Source organism: Pipistrellus kuhlii, unplaced genomic scaffold, assembly GCF_014108245.1.
Source record: "Pipistrellus kuhlii isolate mPipKuh1 unplaced genomic scaffold, mPipKuh1.p scaffold_m20_p_14, whole genome shotgun sequence".
NCBI classification, from domain to species: domain Eukaryota; kingdom Metazoa; phylum Chordata; class Mammalia; order Chiroptera; family Vespertilionidae; genus Pipistrellus; species Pipistrellus kuhlii.
The window spans coordinates 10843135-10867706 of NW_023425449.1; the positions used below are offsets into that span (position 1 = coordinate 10843135).

The following is a 24572-nucleotide window of genomic DNA, read 5'->3' on the forward strand; positions in this document are numbered from 1 at the left end:
GAGAGAGAAGAAGCCAAGGACTCAGTGGTAAGATGCGGGCTCCAGGAGAGAAAACAGAGCCACCGCAGAGAAATACTACGGATGCCTCGCTCCACAGGTGCTCCTGCAACATCAGGCTACTCTCCATGGGAAAAGCCCTCAAGAAACCTGAAATACGTGGCCCAGGACAGTGTTTCTCAAAGTGGGTTCCCTTGACCCCCTGCATGTCAATTAACGAGGCACTTATTAAAAACACAGATTCCAAACAAAAACAAAACAAAACAAAACAAAACAAAAAATAAAAATACACACAGACTCCTGGGTCCCACCCCAGATTTCCCAAAGCAGAATTTCTAGGAATGGGACCCTCAAATTTGCATTTTTATCAACCACATGTACATTAACGTTTAAGAATCACCACCATGGGGTTCTTAACCAGAGAAGGCCCCGATTCCCTGCCCCCTGTTCCTGCCTCCGGGCTGGCTTCCCCACCATCCTCCGAGTGACCAGCCCAGAGTCACCAGATGGCATTAAACGCGAGAGTGCCAAATTACCTTGTCAGCGTAAGCCCGTGAGCTACCTTACATCCTACGGGCTACTCTCACGGTTACTTTTTCCTAGACAATGTGAAGGGAGCAAGAAAAATGGCCTCTTCAAAACTAATTAGCCTCCATTGCATGCTGGGAGTAGACCCAACCAGACCCCTCCAAACTAACAACAGGATCAAAACAGCTATTTTGGAACCTGATATGAGAGAATACAACAAGCAATATCAAAATTTGAACATGTCTTCCAAGGTTTCTAATGCAGCTTCAGCTTTTAGAAGGTAAGAACAATATAATTAACATCAACAAACTGAAACTTGAAATGATTTTTAATTGCTTACCTAAGCACACAAAGAATTTTTTCCAAATGCTTAACGTCTGAACATTTTTCAATGTACTTGAAATCCAAATGTTCAACAGGAATTTTGAATGTTTTTGTTGTTCCAAAGCCCAACAATGGTGGACAATCTTTGGCAGTCATGGCTGAAATATAGTACAGGAAAACAGTTATGAATCTAATATATATATAATATGCAATTTGGATAGCAATAACCAGCTAGATACTTCTTTAATAATTATGTTTTATTTCTATAGAAAAGGAGGAAGGTTACTAATCTTAAACTCTCTCCCCCTGATAATGACAGCTAACATTCAGAGAGCTAAATTGCTATGTACCATATGTGGATTATCTTACTTGATCTTCACTTATGTGATGTTGAAATTCAATGACTAAACAAGGATATTTTCGCAATGAGTTTTAGAGAGTGGGAGGCATGGAGGGGGACAGAGAAAGAGAGAGACACATGGATTGGTTGCCTCCATCAGGCACCCCAACCGGGGCTGGGGATCAAACCTGAAAATGAGGTAGATGCCCTTGACCCGGAATCAAACCTGAGACCCTTTGGTCCTCGAGCCAAGAGTCTAACAACTGTGCGAAACAGGCCAGCGCATACCCATGATTTTCAAATTGCAAGTGGCAACCCATGAAATCAATTTAGTGAGTTTCAATATATTGAGATAGAACACATCATTAAAAGTAATAATGTTTTTGTAAAACTTTTACTTCATGTCTATACTAACAAAAATTATAAAGATGTGTACAGCCTTGGCTGGTGTGGCTAAGTTGGTTGAGTGTCCCACTGTGTACCAAAAGGTCACCGGTTTGATTCTGGGTCAGGGCACATACCCAGGTTATGGGCATGATCCACAGTCAGGCTGCAGGCAGGAGGCAATCCACCTCTCCCTTCCTCTATCTCTGAAATCAATTAAAAATGTATTTTAAAGAAGATGTGGCCTGGCTGATATGAGCATCTACACATGAACCAGGAGGTCAGGGTTCAATTCCTGGTTGGGATTCATGCCCAGATTGGAAGCTTGATCCCCAATGGGGGGTGTGCAGGAGGCAGCCGATCAATTAATCTCTTTCATCATTGATGTTTCGCTCTATCCCTCTCCCTTCCTCTCTGAAAGCAATACTTTTTTTTTTTTAAATCATTGCCCTAAAGTATATTTAGTGATAAATCTATAATAATAAAGGCATAATATGCTAATTAGACAGGATGTCCTTTTGGAAGAAGCCGGGACTGCAAGGGAAGCCTGGATCCAGAGGGCCAGAGGGAAGCTGGTGCTGGCAGCTGGGGGAAGGAAGGCCTACTCTTGCACAAATTTTGTGCATCGAGCCTCTAGTTTAAAAATAAGTAGCAGCAGCAGACCTAATTGATTTGAAGTGTTTCCTTCAGCATGCCTGCCCTCTGGGGGTCTAGTCATAGAGCAGACCTCTGTAGAAGAAGAAAATGCTCTGTCAGCTTCACCTCCATCTTCCTGCTGGCTTTAACTTGGGTATAGAATACACATAACAGTTCGTCAGCATTTGGATGGGATACATCTGAGAAAGGAGATTATGGCTTTTATACCCTGCCAGGAGGGTCCAGTATGACAAATGTCTCCCATCACAATGTAACTGTAAGGGTGCAACATAAAGAATTTTTAAATTATTGATGTTGCCCAGAATAGATGGTTTGTCTTAGGAAAATTTTCCAGAGAGCTGGAGGATCTTTAATGGGAGGGGTTTAAGCATCTAATAGGATTAAAATAGTTTACCTTAAGTTGAAAATATCTTGCAACAACCCCTAAGATTTTATTATTTGAATGAAATATAGTGGGAAACATGTGAAGTGATAGACATCTCTTACCTAACCAGATAAATTTCATTCTGAACACCGTTTTAACATCTCTGACCATTCTTTTTGAAAACTACCATTGTTGGTAGGATACAAATCCTTAAGATCACAAAATATTAACTCTCAAGTTCTAAAATACAACTTATATAAAACTTTATTTGCTCTCTTAAAAAAATACTGTGGTGTTTTTTGTTGTTGTTGTTGTTGTTTTACTTATTTCAGAGAAGGGAGAGGGGATAGAAACATCGATGATCGGCTGGCTCTTGCACGCCCCCTCCTGGAGGCCGAGCCCACAACCTGGGCATATGCTCTGACCTGGTTCATAGGTCCGCGCTGAGCCACTGAACCACACCAGCGGGCTTCTGCTCTCTTTAAAACTCTTCCACATCTGTTTGAATTTTTGCTTCAGATTAGGAAAACCGTTTTTTCTCCACCATCCTGATCCACAACCCACTTCCTGTATTTCCTACTCAGCTTACCGTATTACCTCCCGTGGAAACTGCGATGCTCTAGGAACACGAAGACCTGTGTTCTTCCCGCTTCAGCATCTTTGGAGCATCCTCCGGGCCGAGCGCCCTCTGCTGCCCGAGGCCCAGAGGAAGTGACAACCTCCCGCCATAGCAACGGTTTCTATGTACAACGCAGCGCGAGAGGGCGGAGGGGCTGGCCGCGATCCGCGAGCTCTGACAGCCAACTGGCAACGGTCAGGGGCGCATTAGGACCCCACCAACTTGTCCCCCACTCCCAAGGTTTGGTCACCGGGAACCCCCGTGCTGCGACCCCGCCCCAACATCCGCGGAAACAAAAGGCCCCCGGGTTTGTTTAATCCCCTGACCAGGATGTGCAAGCCCCAAGGCGCCCCTCACTCCAGCCCACAGCACACTGGCCCCTCCGCGCCCGCCCTGCACCCGGCGCAGAGGGGGGCCTGCGATGGGGGTATGGGATCTACTCCTGGAGGGCAGGTACCCACCTGGCTCTCAGAACCCCGCGCCCAGCAAACCGGACCGGCTGCGCTGCGGTTGCAGGGAAGGGCTTGTAGCAACGCTTGAGAGTCAAGTGCAAGGACAATCCCCAGGGGCGGGGATTAGGCCCTCTGCCTGATGATTGGCTAGTCCCCTACCGGCCCATCCCGCTGATTGGCGTTATAGAAGTCAGCTTCAGAAAAGAGGACCATTGGGAGGGTGGGAGTGGGAGTTTCCTTTCCTCCCCTTTTCAATCAGTTTCAAAATTCTGATGCAGGTGAAGAAAACCAAGAAAGGTCATTTGGGGCAGACAGAAGCCTGGGGAAAAGGACAGGCCAGAGAGAAAAAAGGCCTCTTCCCTCTTTAAGGAACTGCAAACATCTTAGAACCAAGAGTGAGAGGTGGGTTGAAGTGATGACAGAGCTAAGAGTCGGATTATCAAAGGACTAAGCACAGTATTCCAAATCATTTTTTATTTTTAGCAAAACGGGGAACTACTGAGGATTCCCAGCAGGACGCTATCATGAAATCTGTATTCTTGAAAGAGCCATTTGAAGGGCATGGAGAACGACATGCATGTCTAAGGAAGCGGTTTAGTAGGGAACAAGTTACGTGTGAACTTCAAGCCCAGACATATATATATTTTTAATTGATTTTTTACAGAGAGGGAGAGACATAGAGAGTTAGAAACGTCGATCAGCTGCCTCTTGCACACCTGCTACTGGGAATGTGCCCGCAACCAAGGTACATGCCCCTGACCAGAATCGAACCTGGGACCCTTCAGTCCATAGGCTGATGCTCTATCCACTGAGCCAAACCGGTTTCGGCCAGACTTTTATATTTACAGAGCACTATTCAAAAGAATTTTTTAAAGCAATGTTTATTGTATCATTTTTTTCTTTAAACTGCCCAGATAGGCAAGAGGTAAAATTATTTCCATTTCATAGGTGAAGACACAAAGAGAGAAGTAGCAGACTGAAATGGTAAGTTCTAGTGGTAATACTTTCTCCATTAAACATCTGTCTCGTTAACCAAGTAACAATATTCAATTAAATTACTGATAGGAAAGAGACCAATGATGGAATCAGAACATTAAGAGCAACATTATCCAATGAGCTGGGGTTGTTCATAAAGAGATATCTCATTTGTTGGGACTCCTGTCTAAAAAAAGACAAGGTCAAGAAGGAATATAGCAGAATTATCAAATTATGAAAGCCATGCTGAAAGGAAAACCCAGATGAAGGAAGAACTCTTTAAAAATATGCGCATGGTAATAGTACTTTGTATAGTACATAATACATTTTATAGAACTTGGAATATTTTAGACTTTCAAAATGAATATTAGGGAAACCAGTATGTTCCATAATGAAAATCTTAGAACACATGGAGTATCAAACTATCGATATCCCTAAAATCAAGACAAAAGTTTTAAACATTTATCCAGTAATTCAGTGTAAACCAACCCCTATTTTTTTTTTTTTTTTTTTTTTTGAAAGCAGCTTTCTTTCCTTTAATGAATGATTACACCTGGAACTGCACCTACCTTAACAGTCTTCATCTGTATGTGGGTATGTGGGGTTGATTTTCCCTTACAGAAAGCAACCATTAGTTTCTTTTCCCTTGCCCAAGATTTAAAAACTAGTCAAGCATCACATACAAATACAGAAAGGCCTACTTCAAGTGACAAATGAAAAATGTAACTCCAGATGATGTATGCCCTCTGAAAGTAAGTGTACAGTTACCTCCACACAAAATGATGCCAGAGATTTTACTAACAATTGGTAATAGAAAACAGTGGTTTCCAAGGAAGGACTTAATTAGACCTAGAGAGCCCTAGGAAGCTTTATTTTTAACAAGGGCCCCATGACTCTAGGTTTTGATTAAACATGTGGTTTGGCGAAACACCTTTAACCTTTTTCATGTCAGATGACATATACAACAAAATTAAATTACACACACACACACACACACACACACACACACAAAATTAAATTACAGATCATGGAACTGAACAAAAAACAATCTTTATAATAGATACCTAAATACAATATCATTTTTTAAATGAAATCATGTGTGCATAGCTGTATTCATAAAAATAAGTACACTCATCAAAAACTATAAAACTATACAACAGCAAATCCAAATGCAAACAAAGATATTCTTCTGAATTCCTTTTCATCGAGCATCAAAAACCACCACTGTATAAAACTGAGTTAAGGACAAAAAAAAGTACTTAAGTTATATAAAAGACTTTAATACTTCCAAGTCACTTTCTCTTTACAGTGTGCTAGTTTGTAATTTAATCTAGAAGCCCACAAGTATAGATGTCATCATTATGACAATTTTTTTTTTAGCTGTCTTTCTATGATACAAGAGACCAACGCACCAAAAAACACTGAAGCCATCCAGCCCATGTGGCTCCATGGTTGAACATTGACCCACCCATGAACCAAGAGGTCATCAGCTCAATTACCGGTCAGGGCACATGCCAGAGTTTCTTGATCTCCAGTAAGGGTCATGCAGGAGGCAGCCAATCAATATTTCTCTCTCTTCGATGTTTCTATTTCTCTATCCCTCTCCCTTCCTCTCTCTAAAATCAATAAAAACAATTTTTATTGCATAATAATTTCCTTTCAGTCTTTCAACTAATTTGGAAGGCACACCTTTTTCATTTGGTAGCATACATGATATTTGTATTTCTCCTGTAATTTAGTTTATCCATAAACTCAAGCTGACATGAGTATTTAAATACAGAATCCCTGAAAATTAGACTTATAAGAACCAAAATCAACTAGTATTAAGATTATATAGTATGTGACTAAATACTGGCATACTGGTCCATGAAAATGCTGACTGTATCTTTTTTTGGGTAAGTAACCCAAAAGTTATTACTATTTTTTTTTTTTTTTTACCAGAAATTAGTCTTTGAGTATCATCCCAAGTTTCCTCCTACCTCTTATTTAGAAAGCATAGTTAAAAGGATACATCTTTTAGTCCTTTTCTTGTACATTATTCTGTACCCACATTCTCTGCATCTGATTGGATCTCTGGATTTTATTTCATTTTCTGCATGACATTCTAGAAAAGAAAATACATTAATTCAGTATCTAAAAGGAAAACATTACATATCAGCAATTAAAAAAAAAATCCTCACTTGAGGATATTTTTCCACTGATTTTTCGAGAGACTGGAAGGGAGGTGAGTGAGGAGAGGGAGAGAGGGAGAGAGAGAGAGATGCTTCGGGAATCCAATCCAAAACCCTTTGATGTCCAGGCCAACGCTCTAACCATTGGACAACCAGCCAAGGCTTATTACCAATACATTATGGGGGAAAGATGATTTGGGGCAAGCACTTTTTCTAGGAGAGAAAATGAAATCTTGAGAGGATTTTTATGGTGGCTAAAGTTTCTGCTTTATGATTTTAAAGATGAGTGACTCATTGAAGCCAAAGAGAAAATAACACTTTTTAAAAAGTGAAGTAAAATAGTCTTACTTTAGGTAGTAAGTGCTACTCTTACCTCCACAGATATAGATCATTGGCTGCTGCTTCGGGGGTTGGACGTCCTTCTGGGTGTCCATTGTTAGTCCCTGAAATCAGATTCAATCCGGAACATCACAAATCCAACCAGTCCCCATTGTTCTCAGAGAAGGCTAAAAAGGCCCCAGTTCCTAATCTGTACACTTTCAAATACTATGCATAGGTATAAAGGACGAAATAAAACAACAAAAAAACACCCCACAAGGTACTGTATGCACTTATCCACAATAACAAATACTTCGCATATGCTACTTCACTTATACATGTGACTTTACTATAATCTTTACAACAATCCTAAGGCGTATTCCTCTTATTTTACAGATGCAACAGCCCCGGCTTAGAGCAGTTACTGTGCACAGGTTTAGGAGGAGGCGGACGAATTCAGAGCTGACTGCAAAGCTCGCCTTCTCATTTAGCACAAGCAAAAGCTCCATTTCTCCAAACGTTAGCAAAGCGCAGCCAAAAAATGATCTCTCTCAACAGGGACTCATGCGACCCAAAGATAAGGGAAGACTAATAAAATAACTCTCAACAGCTAAGCAGCTAAACTAAGGAAACCGGGCAAAGGACTCACAGCATCGACTCTATGCCCCGCCTCTCCCGACTCTAACCTCACGCCCGGCCTTTAAACCTCGAGTGTCTTCCCAATTTGGGCCCAAATACCCACCCCAAACCCCCTACAACCAGGCAAGCCCCCTACTCACTCAGGACCGACACTCTCCCCTCGCCGCGGTTCCAAACAGCCGGCGGCAGCTCGTCGTTCGCACCCACTTCCGGCGCCAGCTTGTGACGCAACCGAGTCCCCGCCCCTTCCCCGCTTCAGGCCCCGCCCCTTCCCCCCTCTTCAGTCCGTGGGCGGGGCCGAGGAACCGGGACTGAGCCCTGGAGGGGACAGCACTGCCACCTGAGTCTTTCAAAATGCTCTGCAGAGGATAACCTTCAGACACTGAATGAGAGAAAAAGAGAGAGAGAGAGAAACAGAGACATGTGAGAGAGAAACATGGATCACCTGTCCCTGAACTGAACAGGAATCCAAAGCCTTTTCCTGAGTAGGATGACACTCCAATTGAACCGCCCTGCCAGAACCTACACGTTTTGTTTTGTGTTAGAAATCCCCTGTTAACTGCTCTTTATTGTTGTTGTTGTTGTGTTAACCCTCACCCGAGGGATATTTTTGCATTGATTTTGAGAGAGAGTGGAAGGGAAAAGGTAGGGGGAATAGAGAGAGGAGAGGGGGGGAAGAGAGAGAGAGGGAGGGAGGAAGGGAGGGAGAGAGAGAGAGAGAGAGAGAGAGAGAGAGAGAGAGAGAGAGAGGGAGAGAGAAACATCAATATGAGAGACACATCGCTTGCCTCTTTTCGATCCCAATTTAGGTATGTGCCCTAACGGGAATTGGACCCACAATGTTCTGGTGCACAGGACTATGCTCCAACCAACTGAGCCACACCAGCCAGGGCTTACATGCCTTTTAAATTGTCACGTGTCCTTCAAAATCCACCTCTTCCCCCCACCCCTTACTTTGTGCCACTCCTGTTTCTCTACTGTAGCACTTGTACCAGTGAGCCCCTTAGGGACAGTAACTGTGCCTTACTCATCTTTGGATTTCCGGCACCCAGACCAGTAATTGGCACATCGTTGGAGCTTAATAACTGTTAGTGAACTTGATTTTATGTCATTTTGGATGACTAAGAGGCAATGGGTGGAGAAATGTCCAGTCAGAGTAGAGTGGTGGCAGCTGCGACTGGCTTAAAAGTAATGACGGAAGCCTTGAAGGATAACCATGCTGGTACAGAATGGTATTGTACAAGTAAGGAAAAGGCTGAGGTAGGGCACCCATTTCAGGGAATAGGCAGAGAAAAATAAGCCAGAAAGAGGAGACTAGGGAAATGGATGAAGCCTGGTTTATAATAGGTGTCCAGTAAACAAGATAAAATGTCCCCTTTTAGATACCTAAAAAAACAAGCACAATCCTGTCTAGAAATACATACTGTAACCAAGTTAGACCTTTTAGACCACAGACTGCTTATACCTGTACTTCTTACCTAGAAGAGGCCATTCTGTTTTTCAGACTTATCTCAGGAAATATTTTCAAGCAAATATTGCCCTACATTGTTTTTAATGGCATCTACTAGAGCATCCTCTCCATATAAAGCTCCCCAAAGTGAGAATGAGAAGAGCCCATCAGTGGGTGGGGATGGAAGGGTAGGCTGGAGAGGACGCGATCCTCTGGGTCTGGGCAAAGGCTGGGGTCCGGTAGATGGAGCGCGGGGCGGAGCAAAAGCTGGGGCGGGGCCTAGGGAGCCTGTGGGGGCGGGACTTGAGCGCGAGAGGAAAGGGCGGGGCTAAGCAAAGACTGGGGAGGGACCTGCGGGGCGCGGGAGGGGAGGGGCAGAGAAAGGGGCGGGGCGGGAGGCGCGGGGCGGGGCCTGCGGGGCGGAGCAAAGACTGGGGCGGGGCCTGCGGGGGCGTGGCGCGTGGGAAAGGGCGGGGCCGCCGTGGGGGTGTAACCGTCACTCGGGGGCGGGCGGTTCAAACCGGAGGAGGGAAGCTCAGCGGCCCCACGCGAACCTGGCGTGGGCGTTGCCATAGCGGATCTCCCCGGGGGGCGAGGCCGCGGCTCCTCCCGGGCTCCTCCCGGGCTCCCCAGGCAGAGCTGCTTCTCTCCCCTCCCGCCCTTGGAGGCTCGCTCGGCGCCCGACCCCGTGGGTGCGGCGGCCCCTTGGTCTCCAACAGTGGGTGAGAGTGGGGGGGCCCAGGTGTGTGGGGCCCCGAGGGCCTCTGGGCGTCCCTCAGCCCCGCGCCCCACTTTGTTTTCCAGGTGCTGGGAGTAGAGAGCGCCTCCACACCGTCCCCTCGCTCGCCGGGCTCCAGGTGACACCGCTCGACCTCGTCCTGCCAGTGGCTCACCGGCCGGAGCCGCCCCGCGGGGGGAGGCCGGGAGGGAAGACCGTTACCCGGCCGCGCGCGCCCGGAGCACCTGAGGGGGGGACCGGTCGGCGCCCCGCTCACACGGGAGCCCCAGAAACCCGAATTTGGGGCTTTTCCTCAGTCCTAACACTAGCTGGAGAAAACCAGGGTGTTACGAGTCCCGTTGTCTGGGAAAGCTGAGGGAAATGTAACGTGACTTAGGCCTTTCCAAGGGTGAGAATCCCCGCCCCCGTGACCCTTCCGCGCCACTGCCCGTTTCAATCCGTTACTCACGCTCAACTTTTCTCTTGAAGCGAGATTCCTTTGACATGAATTCTAAAGGCAACGTGAGAGAGTTTCTTGTTGGGAAACCTGCGTAACTTTGGCATCGTGAGAGCTCAGGATTGACTGGTGGTAAGATTTCCCACTTGATCAGAGGAAGGAGATTTGGTTTTAATATACTGTAGTTAAATACGTATTTCATTATCCTATTTGACAAGTGCTTTTTATTTTCTTTCTTTTCTAAGAGCACCATAGAATCGTTCTCAGGAGCCTGGTGTTAAACCACTGACTATTAAGGAGGCTTGTTTGATTCATCAGGGAATTGTTGAGTCAGTAAAATTAAGTAAGTCAATGGGAATTCCGTGATTTGGCATGAATTTTATTTTTTAAATATATATATATATATATATATATATATATATATATATATATATATATATATATATATATATATTATTGATTTCGGAGAGGAAAGGAGAGGGAGAGAGAGATGGAAACATCAGTGATGAGAGAATCGTTGATTGGCTGCCTCCTGCACGACCCCTTCTGGGGATCAAGCCCACAACCTAGGCATGTGCCCTGACGGGAATTGAACCCCCAGACCCTTCAGTTCACAGGCCAAAGCTCTGCCTTCTGAGCCAAACCAAAGGGCTGGCATGAATAATTTTAAATAATTTAAAAATTAATTTTGAAGAACCAAGTTTTCTTTCAGACCAATGTCAAGATAGTAGAAAGATGACCGTGTTGACAACAAAGATAGCAAGTTTGAAGCAACATTTAAAAAGTATATATTTATTTATTTATTTATTTATTTATTTATTTATTTATTTTTTACAGAGACGAAGGGAGAGGATATAGAGTTAGAAACATCAATGAGAGAGAACACATCAATCAGCTGCCTCTTGCACACCCCCTACTGGGGATATGCCCGCAACCAAGATACATGCCCTTGACCGGAATTGAACCTGAGACCCTTGAGTCTGCAGGCCAATACTATCCACTGAGCCAAACCAGTTAGGGCAGGGGCAACTCCAAATGTGTAGTTGAGGAGGAAAAAAATAGGAAGGTGTGTGGGTTTTTTTTTTTTATGGACTAATTATAAATCTTTATTGTTAAAAGTAGTACATATATCCCCTTCTCCCACACCCACTTACGCTTTCTAGTCAGCCCCCTAACCCTCACTTTATTTCTAACAATTTGCCTCTCAGTTTCCCAAAGTCTAGCACGGTGAGACACCTAGTGGTGAAGTAGTAGAATAGTTGCATTTGTCTTAACTTTTTGAAAGAATTCCTCGACTTATTGATAATTTTGCCAAATGACATGAACGAAACGGTCACTAGAATGACTCTTAGAGAGGGGGAAACATTCGTGGTTGGGGGTGAAATGTTAAAACATATTCTATTTTATTAATACATTTGGAAACAATTTGTTTTAAAATATAAAAATTCTAGAAAGCAAAAGTTGATAGTCTTGGCTGGTAAGCATGTGCAAAAGATAGCAGTGATTCTCAGTATCCAAGGGGATTGAGATCATAAAGAAACATGTGAAATTTGCCAGAAAAGAATATAGGTTGAAAAAGACTAAGATACTTTGCGAAGTAATAATGATGTAATGATCATTATAAAGAAACCATTTGATTTTGTGGTTAGAATAGCAATTAAAAAAACATCACCTCATGCATTCAAATATTTAACTGATATAACTTAGGCATAAATAAATTACTTCCCATTATAGACAAAATATATCTTCTCAGGAATTTTTAATAGAGAAAAATTATATTTGGTCTGGAGAAAACTTTGAAAGATTAACACTTATCTTAGTATCCTTTGATATCTTTCTTCCTTTGAGTTAAGATTTAATTTGAGTTTCCAAGAAGGAATGTGATGATAAAGTATTTGCTAGTGTCATTCCTTATAAAATTACCAAGTCACATTTCTTTAAGTAATTGAAATTTTTAATTGGAATTTCAAGAACATTATAAAGAGTGGATTTACCACAAATAGTGGTATTTTAGTGCTTTTATACTTTAGTGCTGTTAAAATCATAAGGTAATAAAATCATGTGAAAATGAAAATGCCAGATTTTTTTTCTCAAGTATAGTTCAAGAAAATATCTGTGCATGGTGCTTAGACTATGCATAGTCAAGTAAAAATAACTTTTTATTGTCATAAAATTTCTGTTATCTGTACTCATCACAAATAGTATATTTTGGTGTAAGTTGTCAGGCTGTGCATTTCAAAGGAAGAATAACATCTGTTTTCACATTTTAGAAACAGGTTTTGAAGATGTCAGAAAGTCATTCAGGCCAGGTTGGAACTGGAGTAGGAAATGAGATGGACTCTCCTGTCAAAATCAAGTACTCCAGCTTCAGAGATTTTTGTTCCACATTTTCATTTCAAGATACTGACTACAGTGAGTTTTTAAAACCTTGCAACTTTGATAAAGATAAAGAATTTTGGGTAAAGAAGCATGAAGACCCAACATTAAACTATGAAATTTTTGAAACAAGTCTGGACTTAATAAATCCTTTAGAAACCCCTACTAAAAAAAAGAGAATTGTCTTCTTTAAGAAGAAATCGGCCATACCCCCAGACTTTTGTGAAACTCCTAAACTCAATGGAAAACGTTTACGGTGGCCCAGAAGGCTGGATGATTCTTTCTCTCCTCTAGAAAGAAGTTTTGAATCACAAGATAGTTCTATAGAAAGTTGTTTAAGTGAGGTTCTCAACTTTGAAACAGATATTCCAAGCAGTGCTTCAGATTTTCCAAAGCAAAGTAATTTTAGTGCTTTAGTAACTAGTACTTTGAAAACAGAAGAAGGGACTTCAAGCCCTCAAAAACTGAGACTTAATTTTTCTCAACAGAAGACTTCCACAGTTGATGACTCCAAAGATGATTGTAGCCTATTTGAAGTTGAATGTATATCACCAATTCAGGGCAATAATTTTAAAGACTCTATCACCCATGACTTTAGTGATAGTAGTAGCCCATGTATTAACGATGAGAATACATTCCCTGAACTTCTGGGCTCCTCTAGTAGTGGAACAACTTGTGAAACAGATGAGGACATATTTGTGACTCCAAAAAATAGCCCTGTTGTAAACATTAAATTTAAGGCAAGTCAAAGGCTTTTTCCTCAAGTGAGAAGCAATATTTCAACACCTGAAGATAGTGGTTTTTACTCACTTTTCTTTGATAAATCAGATTCCCTTTCTGACCAGGAGAGTTCTTTTCAAAAACGACTTCAGAAACATAAGGGAACTCTTAAAGTGGAGGACACCATAAGAAGGTCGAGGCGCCTTGGAAGGTTGAGAAGACTGTCTACCCTTCGGGAACAAGGCTCACAGTCTGAGACAGAAGAGGAAAGCCAGATCACCCACTCTGAATCTGAAACAACACCAGCAGCTTCTTCAGACATCTCAGAGAGTCAGCCTAGCAGTGATAGTCAGAGTGAGGAACTGAGTTTAGGCTTTAATAATTTATCGAATACCCCAGCCTTGCAGTTAGTACATGAGCTCTTTATGAAAAACAAAAGGAAAAGATTCCAGCAAAGTGGTACATGTGAATTCTTAGAAGATAGGGATGAGGCAAAAATAGCTGTACTGCAGTGTGTACTTGAAGGACTGATTGGCAAGAAAATGGGTATAGAAAAACTAGACATCTTAACAGAATTAAAATATAGAAATCTAAAGCATATTCTTGCAGTTGTTTTAGATTCCTTGTCTGCAGAAAGCCTATGCAGGTAAGAAATACTTTTTTCTGAAAAGACTTCTTAACACATTGAGAAATTTTAAAATATGTTTTTATTAATTTTTTGAAAGAGAATGAAAGGGATAGAGAGAGAAACATTGATGATTGATTGGCTGCCTTCTACATGCCCTGTGTTGAGTATCGAACCCCTAATCCCGGTATTTACCCTGACCAGGAATTGATGGTTTCTGGATCGATGTTTAACCACTGAGCCACACCAACTGGGCAACTTTAAAAAATATGGATATCTTTATTGATTTCAGAGAGGCAGGGAGAGGAGAGAGAGAGAAACATCAATGATGAGAATAATTTATCAGTTCCCTCCTGCAAGCCCCACACTAGAGATTGAGCCTGCAACCTGGTCATGCCCAGGAATCAAACCTGTGACCTTTTGGTTCATGGGATGATGTTCAATCCATTGAGACCACCAGCCAGGCTAACAGCCTGCTTTAGAAGCAATAATTTAGTCTTTGGGATAAAGTTCATGTCCCTGACATTTGGAAGGAGAGTTTATAAAAATTGTACTTTAGATTTTCAAAATTACATCCTTTATTCCATGAAAGTTATTTAATGATTTACTTAATAGTTCACATCCTGTTGTCAGATTGAAAATTGTAGGAAAGTATAATACTTGGTCAGAAATAATATAAAGCATTATGATGACTAAGAAATTACAATATACAAAGAATAGCATTTAGTTATTTTTTTAAAATATATTTTATTGATTTTGTACAGAGAGGAAGGAAGAGAGATAGAGAGAAACATCGATGAGAGAGAGTCATGGATCAGCTGCCTCTTGCACACCCCCTACTAGGGATATGCCCGCAACCAAGGTACATGCCCTTGACCGGAATCGAACCCAGGACCCTTCAGTCCCCAAGCTGACGCTCTATCCATTGAGCCAAACCGGTTTTGGCTGCATTTATTTAAGTTCTAGAGACCAAGGGAATATATATTATTTCATTTTAAAAGCCAACAGCAATGGAAATTAATTTGGGGAATTTTAAGGGATTAGAAACTGAAGAATTTGTGATCTCAGAGATTTCAGTGTATTGAGTACTGCTATAAAACTAAAGAGAAACTAAGACATTTAGGAGTATTGAGGGTGGGAACTAGGGTTACAAAGACTAAAGTGAGACCTTGTTCATATGGGCAATTTTGAAGAGTCCCAAGACAATCAGAAGACAAGACCCTTGTGAATGCCATAACTAGGAAGGCAGGAAGTTATGTGAAACAGGATTTCTGCAAGGTAATGGTTGGGGGAGGACATGCAGGAGAGTTAGTGAACCTCTTTTTTTGATAGGGATATGTCAGTTTGGTTCATGGAGTCTTTTTAAAAAATATTTTATTGATTTTTCACAGAGAGGAAGGGAGAGGGATAGATAGCTAGAAACATCGATGAGAGAGAATCATTGACCAGCCGCCTCCCACACCCCCCCCACCAGGGATGTGCCTGCAACCAATGTACATGCCCTTGACCGGAATCGAACCTGGGACCCTCCAGTCCACAGACCAACGTTCTATCCACTGAGCCAAACCGGTTTTGGTGGTTCATGGAGTCTTTACTGTTTTTATGGCTACACAATTTCTATTAGAGCCCAGCTTCACCTTCCTCGCATAAATCACTTGTAGGCTATTGCAGAGAATTGTAGAATTTCATAGCTGGAAGTCTGACATATTTAGTCCAATCCTGTATTTTGAAAACGAGAAAACTGAGCTCCAGAGAAGTGACCAGCCAATAATTCAAGGAGATAAGGATAGATCCAGATCTATAATTGAGTCCTCTGAATTTCTAATCTAGAATTTTCCATAAACTTATTAAGGTGTAAAGACTTTCCAAATAGATTTGATCATGAATGTACTTGGTTTAACCCAAGTAGGATAATAAACAGATTAGTACACATATATGTGCACATTTTTAAAAATGTTCAAATGAGATAATTTGTTTAAAAGTTAAGTGATGGCTGAGATATAGGAATTTTATTTTTATATGTTGGAGTATTTGCATACTGACTAGTTAAATGAAAACTTAAGGTGATGCTGTTGGGTATTCACTTCTGGGAGTAGTTGATACTCAATCATTGATATATATATAAAAGCCCAGTGACTACAGTAATTGGTCACTATGAGGCATACTGACCACAGTGGGGAGGGGGCAGTTGTGGTCAGTGTGCTCCCACAGAGGGAACACTGTTCAGCCAGAAGCCTGGCTCACCAAAACCGGTTTGGCTCAGTGGATAGAGCGTCCATCTGTGGACTCAAAGGTCCCAGGTTCGATTCCAGTCAAGGGCATGTACATTGGTTGTGGGCACATCCCCAGGAGGGGGTGTGCAAGAGGCAGCTGATCGATGTTTCTATCTCTCCATCCCTCTCGCTTCCTCTCTATAAAAAAATAAAATATATAGAAAAAAAGAAAAGAAGCCTAGCTCATGGCTGGTGAGTGCAGTGGCAGTGGCAGTGGCAGGAGCCTCTTCCGCCTCCACAGCAGTGCTAAGGAGTTTCACAGAGCAAGCAGGTGGGCAGTAAGGAGCAAGTAGGTGGGCAGTTAGTGAGGAATCCCACATTTTGAGAGGGCACAGGCCGGGCTGAGGGAAACCCTCAACCCCTACACGGATTTCATGCATTTGGCCTCTAGTATTTCAATAATTACCTTTCCTGCCCAGCCCTTAAAATTTATAGTATTTGTATTGTAGAATGCATGTATAATAGCAGTGTTCATTCTTGGTCATTGGAGATTATGGTTAGTGGAAATATCAATAGCTCTGGCAAATACCCAGTATATAGTTCATTTCTTCCCAATTAATGGGTGACTTTCTTTGTGTTCCCTTTCATCAGACTGCTATAAGATGCATGTACCAGTTTAGGGAGGCAACGGCAACTGAAGCAGCTGTGGTAGCTGGAAGGATAGTAGTGTTGACAGTTCAAGTATTAACTTACTATGTGACTTTGTTTTTCAACTCTCTTTTAGTAATTAGTTAATTTAGAGTAATAAAAAGACAAGATTAACAGTTGAAGGATTATTTTAATAGTATAGTCAAAGTTATTGATTAACAAGCAATCACTGAATTTTTTCTTTAGTTGCTTCATTCTCTTAAACTGTGATTTATAGGATAGAAACTTTGTACTGCTGCCCGTAATAGTATTTATTATTTGACATTTAGTACTTCCAATGAAGGATTGATTGCTCTTATGCTTGTTTAATGAAAATGACAGATTTGTTAAATATATTATAAGAGGAATTGATTAAAAAGTAAAAAATCTCTTATGCTATAAATGATAATCATTTGCTGCAAGTCATGTTTTCAATCTTAGTATCACATTTGAAATGAAATCCTCTTAATCAGTCTCTCATGGACTCATATTGGCTTTACATTAAACTGTTTTTCCCTTAACCATTTATAAGATAATTTCTCAATGTAATGCTGACATATATTTAATAGGATTTCTTTCATATGGTGAAACCATAAGAAACTGATATTGATTAAATCATATTTTAGGAATCAAACTTAAAATCTTTAAAAACAGTTTTTCTTATTAATTGCCATTTGCAGAAAATGTTAATCTTGTGGTATATATACAATATAAGGACTGATCTTTTTGTCATAGTGTTTGGAACGTGAGCAGAAATTGGCGTGAAATTATTGTTCAAAATAAAAAAGCAAATCAGAGGAGGAGATTTTATCTCACACAACTGAAAACACATGCTAAGGTAATGTATATAATACTTTTATAAAATGGATTCTAAAATATAAACATCTATTAATCCCATATTGGTGGGCAACCAAATTTGATTTTCCCGTCTTTTACCCTTTTCCATTTAGCAAACGTTCACTCTCACCTCTTTTCCCAATCTCTATCTCTTTCTGGACTATAAGTGGAGTAGACTACCTAGCATCAAGAACATCTTGTTGGGTTTTGTTGTTAAGTGTATGTACTATTAGCAGTATTTGAATACTAGTGATATACTGGGTCCTATTCATAATTAGATATTCCTACAGCATTTTTTCAATCCTTTTAGTGGATGATATATGCCAGTTGCTTAAAAAACAATGGCGAACATTCATGACATGGTCTCTGCGATCTTGGAGCTCATATCTTGTAAATGATATAGGTAGGGTGACCAGAATTAGTTCTATTGGAATATTTAAAAGGAATATTTAATACTTAGGGATTAAGAGAAGGCTTTTCAGGAAAAGTGTATCTCAGCTGAGACAGAATAGTGTTCCAGCAAAAGGAATCCTATATAATAAAAGAGTATTATGCAAATTGACCATCATTCTAATACACAAGATGGCTGCCCCCAAGTGGTCAGAGATGGCTGCTCCCATGTGGATATAAGATGGCTGCCACAGGATGGCCAGAAGGAGAGGGGAGTTGGGAGGGGCCAGGCCTGCAAGGGAGGGCAGTTGGGAGTGATCAAGCCTGCAAGGGAGGGCAGTTAGGGGTGACCAGGCCTGCAGGGGAGGACAGTTAGTGGCAATCAGCTGCAGGGGAGAATTAGGCATCAATTAGGCTGGCAGGGGAGTGGTTAGGGGGTGATCAGGCTGGTAGGCAGAAGCCGTTAGGGACAGTCAGGAAGGCAGACAGGTGAGCAGTTGGGAGCCAGCAGTCCTGGATTGTGAGAGGGATGTCCTCTGGGATCGGGCCTAAACAGGCAGTCGGACATCCCTCTAGGGGTCCGAGATTGGAGAGGGTACAGGATGGGTTGAGGGACACCCCTCCCCCCCGTGCACAAATTTCATGCACCAGGCCTCTAGAAATATATATGAAGGCCTAGAGGCGAGTGAGCATGGCAGATTATGACTGGTAAAGCACCATAAACTTGTACCCCTTTTGAAGATTTGAGATCCAGCTTTGAAGGTACAAGAAAAGTCGTCCTTGCTGTAATAGGCATCTGATGATTCTGGCAGCCATCTTTCTTGTATATTCAAACAGACATTTCTTAGGCATCAATCCCAAAAGAGATTGAGAGTTCACCCTTTTATTCTTGCCCTAGTAGAAAGTATTTAATAGCATATTAAAGGAAATTTTCAATTTGATAAACTTGAAATGAAGCATAGCATAAGACAAATAAGAGCACCCAGATACAAATGGGAGAGTTTCTCATTACTATGAAATATTAGGGATTCTGTTAAATATTAGGGACTGCTCTGACTTTTTATTTTACTTTGGAGAAAAGTTTTACCATCTTGCTTGTAATGAGTTGCCTTACAACTTATTCATAGCTCCTGGAAACTTATGGTTACAGCTGCTGGCTTTGGGAGCTTATAATAGTGAAGATATTTATTGCATTTCTAATGTATCTTTTTAGAGTGCTGCCCTACATGCTAATGACAGACTTAAAACACACTTTTTTTTTTTTTTTAAAGCTAGAACTTACTAATATTAAACTTTTAGCCCCATGTACTCCTTACATATTATAAGGTAGAAACTTGTGATTGTGTATGGCAACCTTTTAGGAAATTCTAAATAAAATATTATTTTCATAGCCTAGCCACGATTTTTTTAAACCTTGGTTTCTTAAAGAACTATACTTCCCTCCCCCTTACTGGAACTCTCTTTCTTTATTTTGGTTTGATTTAATTAAAAAAAACAAATATATATATATATATATATATATATATATATATATATATATATATATAAATAAAATTGATTTCAGAGAGGAAGGGAGAGGGAGAGAGAGATAGGAACATCAATGATGAGAGAGAACAATCCATTGGCTGCCTCCTGCATGCCCCCTACTGGGGATCAAGCCCATAACCAGGGTATGTGCCCTTGACTGGAATTGAACCTGGGACCCTTCAATCTGCAGGCTGACACTTTATCCACTGAGCCAAACCAGCTAGGAGTAAAATTTTTTTTTTTTTATCAAAATGAAATTAATACATAGTTAAAGTTAAATTGGACAATGAGACTTAAAACACATCCTCCTGCCCTCTGCATTCCCATTCTTCTTACACCATCAAGATAACTTTTACTTCTTCAGTTGTTCCCTCTGACATTTCTAAATAGAATGCCTTAACTGCTATATTTTTGCATTTTTTTTTCCTACAGGATTGTCTGTTCTCTAGCCTCTCATCACTACTAGCACTATCTACCCACATCTCTGAATGCTTTTCTCCCATTCTTCTATCTTAATGAGTATAACTACACCACTTGGGAGTGAATCAGAATTATGCACTCACATTATGAAGACTGTTGAGATTATTATGACTTTTTGACAGTTGTAATATGCAGATTTTTTTATATAACTTTTTTTTACCCCTAGAGTTAATAATTGCCCAGTTTCTTTCTTTTTTGCTTAGTGTTTCTCTATACAGGTCCCTGATTTCATCTCCTATTATCCACCAGAACTGGAAATCTCTTCTCTGCAAGTCCAAACATATCAGGTATTCTACCTGTTCCTTCTTTTCCTCAGGGACATCCTTCCTGGTGTCCTGTGCCCTCTCATTCTATTACGGACTGGATGCTTTCTACTGAACTATCCTAATGTATCATTAATCAAAACAAACATATGAAACAAAGTTGTTAGACAGTTTTTCTCACACTTGTATAGCATCACTGAAAGCTCCATATGTGTGCAAATTAGAAGGCACAGACCAGCTACGGGCAAAAGGATCTCACTCTTTGCAGCAGTGAGAATGAACATTACAATTGGAATGATACATCTTTTCCATTGCATTTCTAAATTTCCTGTATTCTGCACTTTTTTTTTCATAATCATGGAAATGAACAACATAAGGTGACTCCATTCTCACATTTAAATGTTTTCTGGTAACATGTTGATGACTGTTTCAGAAAATTTAGATGTTCACAGACATGTGCCTTTGTTAACTGCTTTGCTTTGTACTGTTCAGAGATAATTGCACACACAAATAATTGCTCCAGAACAGGGATGGAACTGTTTAATTCACTTGGCACCTTAGGTCTTCCATAATATTTGTTAAATGAATGAATGTTACTTCTGTGGCTGAAATTTGCTTCAACAACATATCTCTATTCTCTTGGTGCATGCATAATCACTGAGTTTACCAATTTCATAAAAATTCATTTGTGTGCTATTGTGTCATGTGCTCGTGGCCTAGGCTACAAATCATTTATAGAAATATAATATAGAGATGTATTGAGTCTTTGAAAAAGTTCAACCGAATTCTAATTCCTGAAAATAAATTCATCCATTATACTTACATATATGTTGTTAAACTGTTAATCATGTAATTGATCATGACCAACTAACCTCATTTCCTAAACTTATTCTACCATAATTTCTTATGTTTTAGGTTTCCCCATTGCTAGAAGCCAATAGTGGCTAAAGAAGACTATCCAGGGAGAGAAACACAATTATAGTTGAACACGTGGAAATTTACCTGCAGTTCACTTTATTCTGATAATTGGTTAAGAACGCCAACTTTTTTTTTTTTAACTTATTATTTTTAATATCAACTTCAACAAAATAGAAGGCTGTAAGGATTACTCATTGAGAATATTTCTTGGCTAAATATTTGAGTACTGTAGAAATCCAATTCAGATGAGATTGATTGCTTTTTATCCTTTTAAAATACCAAAGCTATTTAAAATTCAAAGGTAAAAAGAATCAAGTATTTACAAATATTACAAACAACAGCCGAACAAATTGAGTCTCATAGTCTAATCCCATTACACTTTTGATATAAGGCAAAGGAAAGAACCTTCAAAGAATTTCATGATATCCTATAACAAACTTTTTTTTAAATTTTTTTTATTTAAAAAAAAATTTTTTTTAATTGATTTTGTACAGAGAGGAACGGAGAGAGATAGAGAGTCAGAAACATCAATGAGAGAGAGTCATCGATCAGCCGCCTCCTGCACAGCTACGGGCAAAAGGATCTCACTCTTTGCAGCAGTGAGAATGTGCCCGCAACCAAGGTACATGCCCTTGACCGGAATCGAACCTGGGACCTTTCAGTCCCCAACCCGACGCTCTATCCATTGAGCCAAACCAGTCTCAGATCCCATAACAAACTTTTAAAAGGATTCATTCCCTTCTTAGAACCTGGCTTAAAACAAGTAGGCAAACTCCAGTCTGTGGGCCAAATGCTCACTATCACCAGAATTTTTTTGTTGCTGTTGTTAATCCTCATATGAGAGCATTTTTCTCATTGCCTTTCAGAGTGGAAGTGAGGGAGGGAGGGAGGAGAGGAGAGGAAAAGAGGAGAGGAGAGGAGAAACATCAGTTGATTGCCTCTGCACTGGTTGCTCCTGCATGCACCCTAACCACAACACAGGTACATGGCGTTGACTGTAAATCGAACTTGCAACCCTTTGGTCACTGGCTGGCTGATGCTTCAACCATAGAGCCACATCGACCAGGGCCCATCACCTCTATTTTTATATTTTAAAAATGTGTTTTTATTTATTTCAGAGAGGAAGAGAGAGGGAGAAAGGGATAGAAAACATCAATGATGAGAGAGAATCATTGATCGGCTGCCTCCTGCACACCTCTGGGCATATGCCCTGAACAGGAATTGAACCATGACCTCCTGGTTCATAGGTCAACACTCAACCACGGAATCACTGGCTGAGTCATCACCTTTATTTTTAAATTGTTTTATTAGACCTCAGCACTGCTTTCTCATTTACCTATCTCTATAGCTGCTTTTGCTAAAATGGAAGTTGAGTAGCTGTGACTGTCTGATTTGAGAAGTGTAAAATATACTATCTGACTTTTTCCAGGAAAAGTCTGCTAACCCATTCCTTAAACAAAAAGATAATCATGCAAACCAAAAGCTAACATTTATTTTCAATTTTTAAAAATTGATTTCAGAGAGAAAAGAAGGAGGAGAAGGAGGAGGAGGAGGAGGGGGAGGAGGAGGAGGAGGAGAGAAACATCAATGATGAGAGAAAATCATTGATTGGTTGCCTCTTGCCCACAACCTGGGCATGTGCCCTGACCAGAATCGAACTTTGACTTCTTGGTTCATAGGTCGACACTTAACTGCTCACACCTGTCGGGTTATTTTTCAATTTTTAAATATGATTTAGGGAGAAAATTCTAGTTGTGTAAAACCATGTCCAGTGGTTTAGGGAAAAAATTCTAGTGGTATAAAACGATGTCCAAACATTTAAATAGATGTTCATCAGAAAGCTGTCCTAGAACTTTTGATATCACAGTATTGACTCCTCTTGTCTTTTACTACAGCAGGCTATATTAAATGTTCAGGATGCTGCCACTCGGTTTCAGCTTTCAAATCGTTCAGCTTTAAGTTCTGTACAAGCTCAGGCTAGAACACCAAGTTCTGAGAAAGAACAGGTTTCAACATTTTCTCCTTGGGGAGAAGTTTTGACACCCATAGCAAGCTCTTCAATTAATGACTCACATAGTAAACAGGAAGAATATGTTAGGGTAAGTATTATTTTATTAGAAATAAATACTTGCAGAGTTTGAAATAAAGTGATTGTCTATATGAAACTAGAAGATTTAGTATATATGCTTTTACTGCAGGTTGCCAAAACACTTTTTATTGATGAAGCATTAAAACCTTGCCCGAGGTGCCAATCCCCTGCTAAGTACCAGCCATATAAGAAAAGGGGCCTGTGTAGCCGCACAGCCTGTGGTTTTGACTTTTGTGTGTTATGTTTGTGTGCTTACCATGGGTCTGCAGAATGTAGTAGACGAGCAGCAAAGCCAAGAAACAGAAAAGATCCTCTTCCAGGAAGTGCCCAGAGTAAGCGGAATTTAAAACGCCTCTAAAGAGACTTTAGATATAGAAGAAGCATTTCCCCAAGCAACATTTAGTCTGACTTAAAATTATGGATATTTTGAAAGCATGCAAAATTTCCCATTAATGACAGATGATGATTTATTTCCTATTTTGTTTATATTATAATCCATGTCACTGTATGTTTTCTTTAAGATAGTGACTTTAGAAACAATTTTATTTTACTACGTCACTTTTACCCATTTTAATAACTTAGTGTTTTTAAATAAAGATTTTTCATTGTTATTGTTTATATGTATTTAACTGTTTCATGTAATATTTAAAGATTGTGCATTTCATCACTATGTTGAAATGATCTTCAATCACTTTTTAAAACTAGTTTTCCAAATATTAAATTTTTGAACTTGAGATAGATGGTCTTATTAGAAAATGAGTATTTGACTGAAATGAAATATAAATAAAATGTTTCAGCAGTTCTATTAAATTTATAATTTCAAGCTTTCTCTTAATTTGGTGAGTGTAATATTTGGGCATTTAAAAGACTGGAATACTCATTGTTTCTTTGTGGAGGAGGGTAAATAATTCAAAGTTCACACTTAATATTCCACAAGAGGGCACCAAAGACTTACGCATGGTGATTTCAAAAAAAGAAATTTAGCTTTTGTGTATTGGACATTGATGTACTGTGACATTGCTAGATAGGGAAATGTTCCTAGACTTAATTTTTA

At 40.3% G+C, this 24572-nt stretch overlaps 3 protein-coding genes across 3 annotated transcripts in view; 1 reads left to right on the top strand and 2 right to left on the bottom strand.

Annotated features, from left to right (window-relative positions):
* The window catches only part of SPAG1 (sperm associated antigen 1), a 45821-nt gene extending 44801 nt beyond the window's left edge, over positions 1-1020 (bottom strand). The window contains exon 1 of the mRNA XM_036436741.2: positions 866-1020. Within this exon, the coding sequence (XP_036292634.1) occupies positions 866-1005 (140 nt within the window). The 5' untranslated portion in view covers positions 1006-1020. The remainder of the gene's footprint in view (positions 1-865) is intronic.
* Positions 1021-5585: 4565 nt separating this feature from the next.
* On the bottom strand, positions 5586-8011 carry POLR2K (RNA polymerase II, I and III subunit K). Its single transcript, XM_036436739.2, has 4 exons — positions 7909-8011; positions 7185-7254; positions 6652-6744; positions 5586-5864 (listed from the first exon to the last, which is right to left on the bottom strand). The coding sequence occupies exons 2-4, from the start codon at positions 7243-7245 to the stop codon at positions 5842-5844; spliced, it is 177 nt and encodes a 58-aa protein (XP_036292632.1). The 5' UTR covers positions 7246-7254; positions 7909-8011; the 3' UTR covers positions 5586-5841.
* A 2626-nt stretch (positions 8012-10637) lies between these two features.
* On the top strand, positions 10638-24249 carry FBXO43 (F-box protein 43). Its single transcript, XM_036436744.2, has 6 exons — positions 10638-10736; positions 12664-14135; positions 17750-17852; positions 20452-20535; positions 23325-23528; positions 23628-24249. The coding sequence occupies exons 2-6, from the start codon at positions 12679-12681 to the stop codon at positions 23874-23876; spliced, it is 2097 nt and encodes a 698-aa protein (XP_036292637.1). The 5' UTR covers positions 10638-10736; positions 12664-12678; the 3' UTR covers positions 23877-24249.
* Positions 24250-24572: the final 323 nt, after the last annotated feature.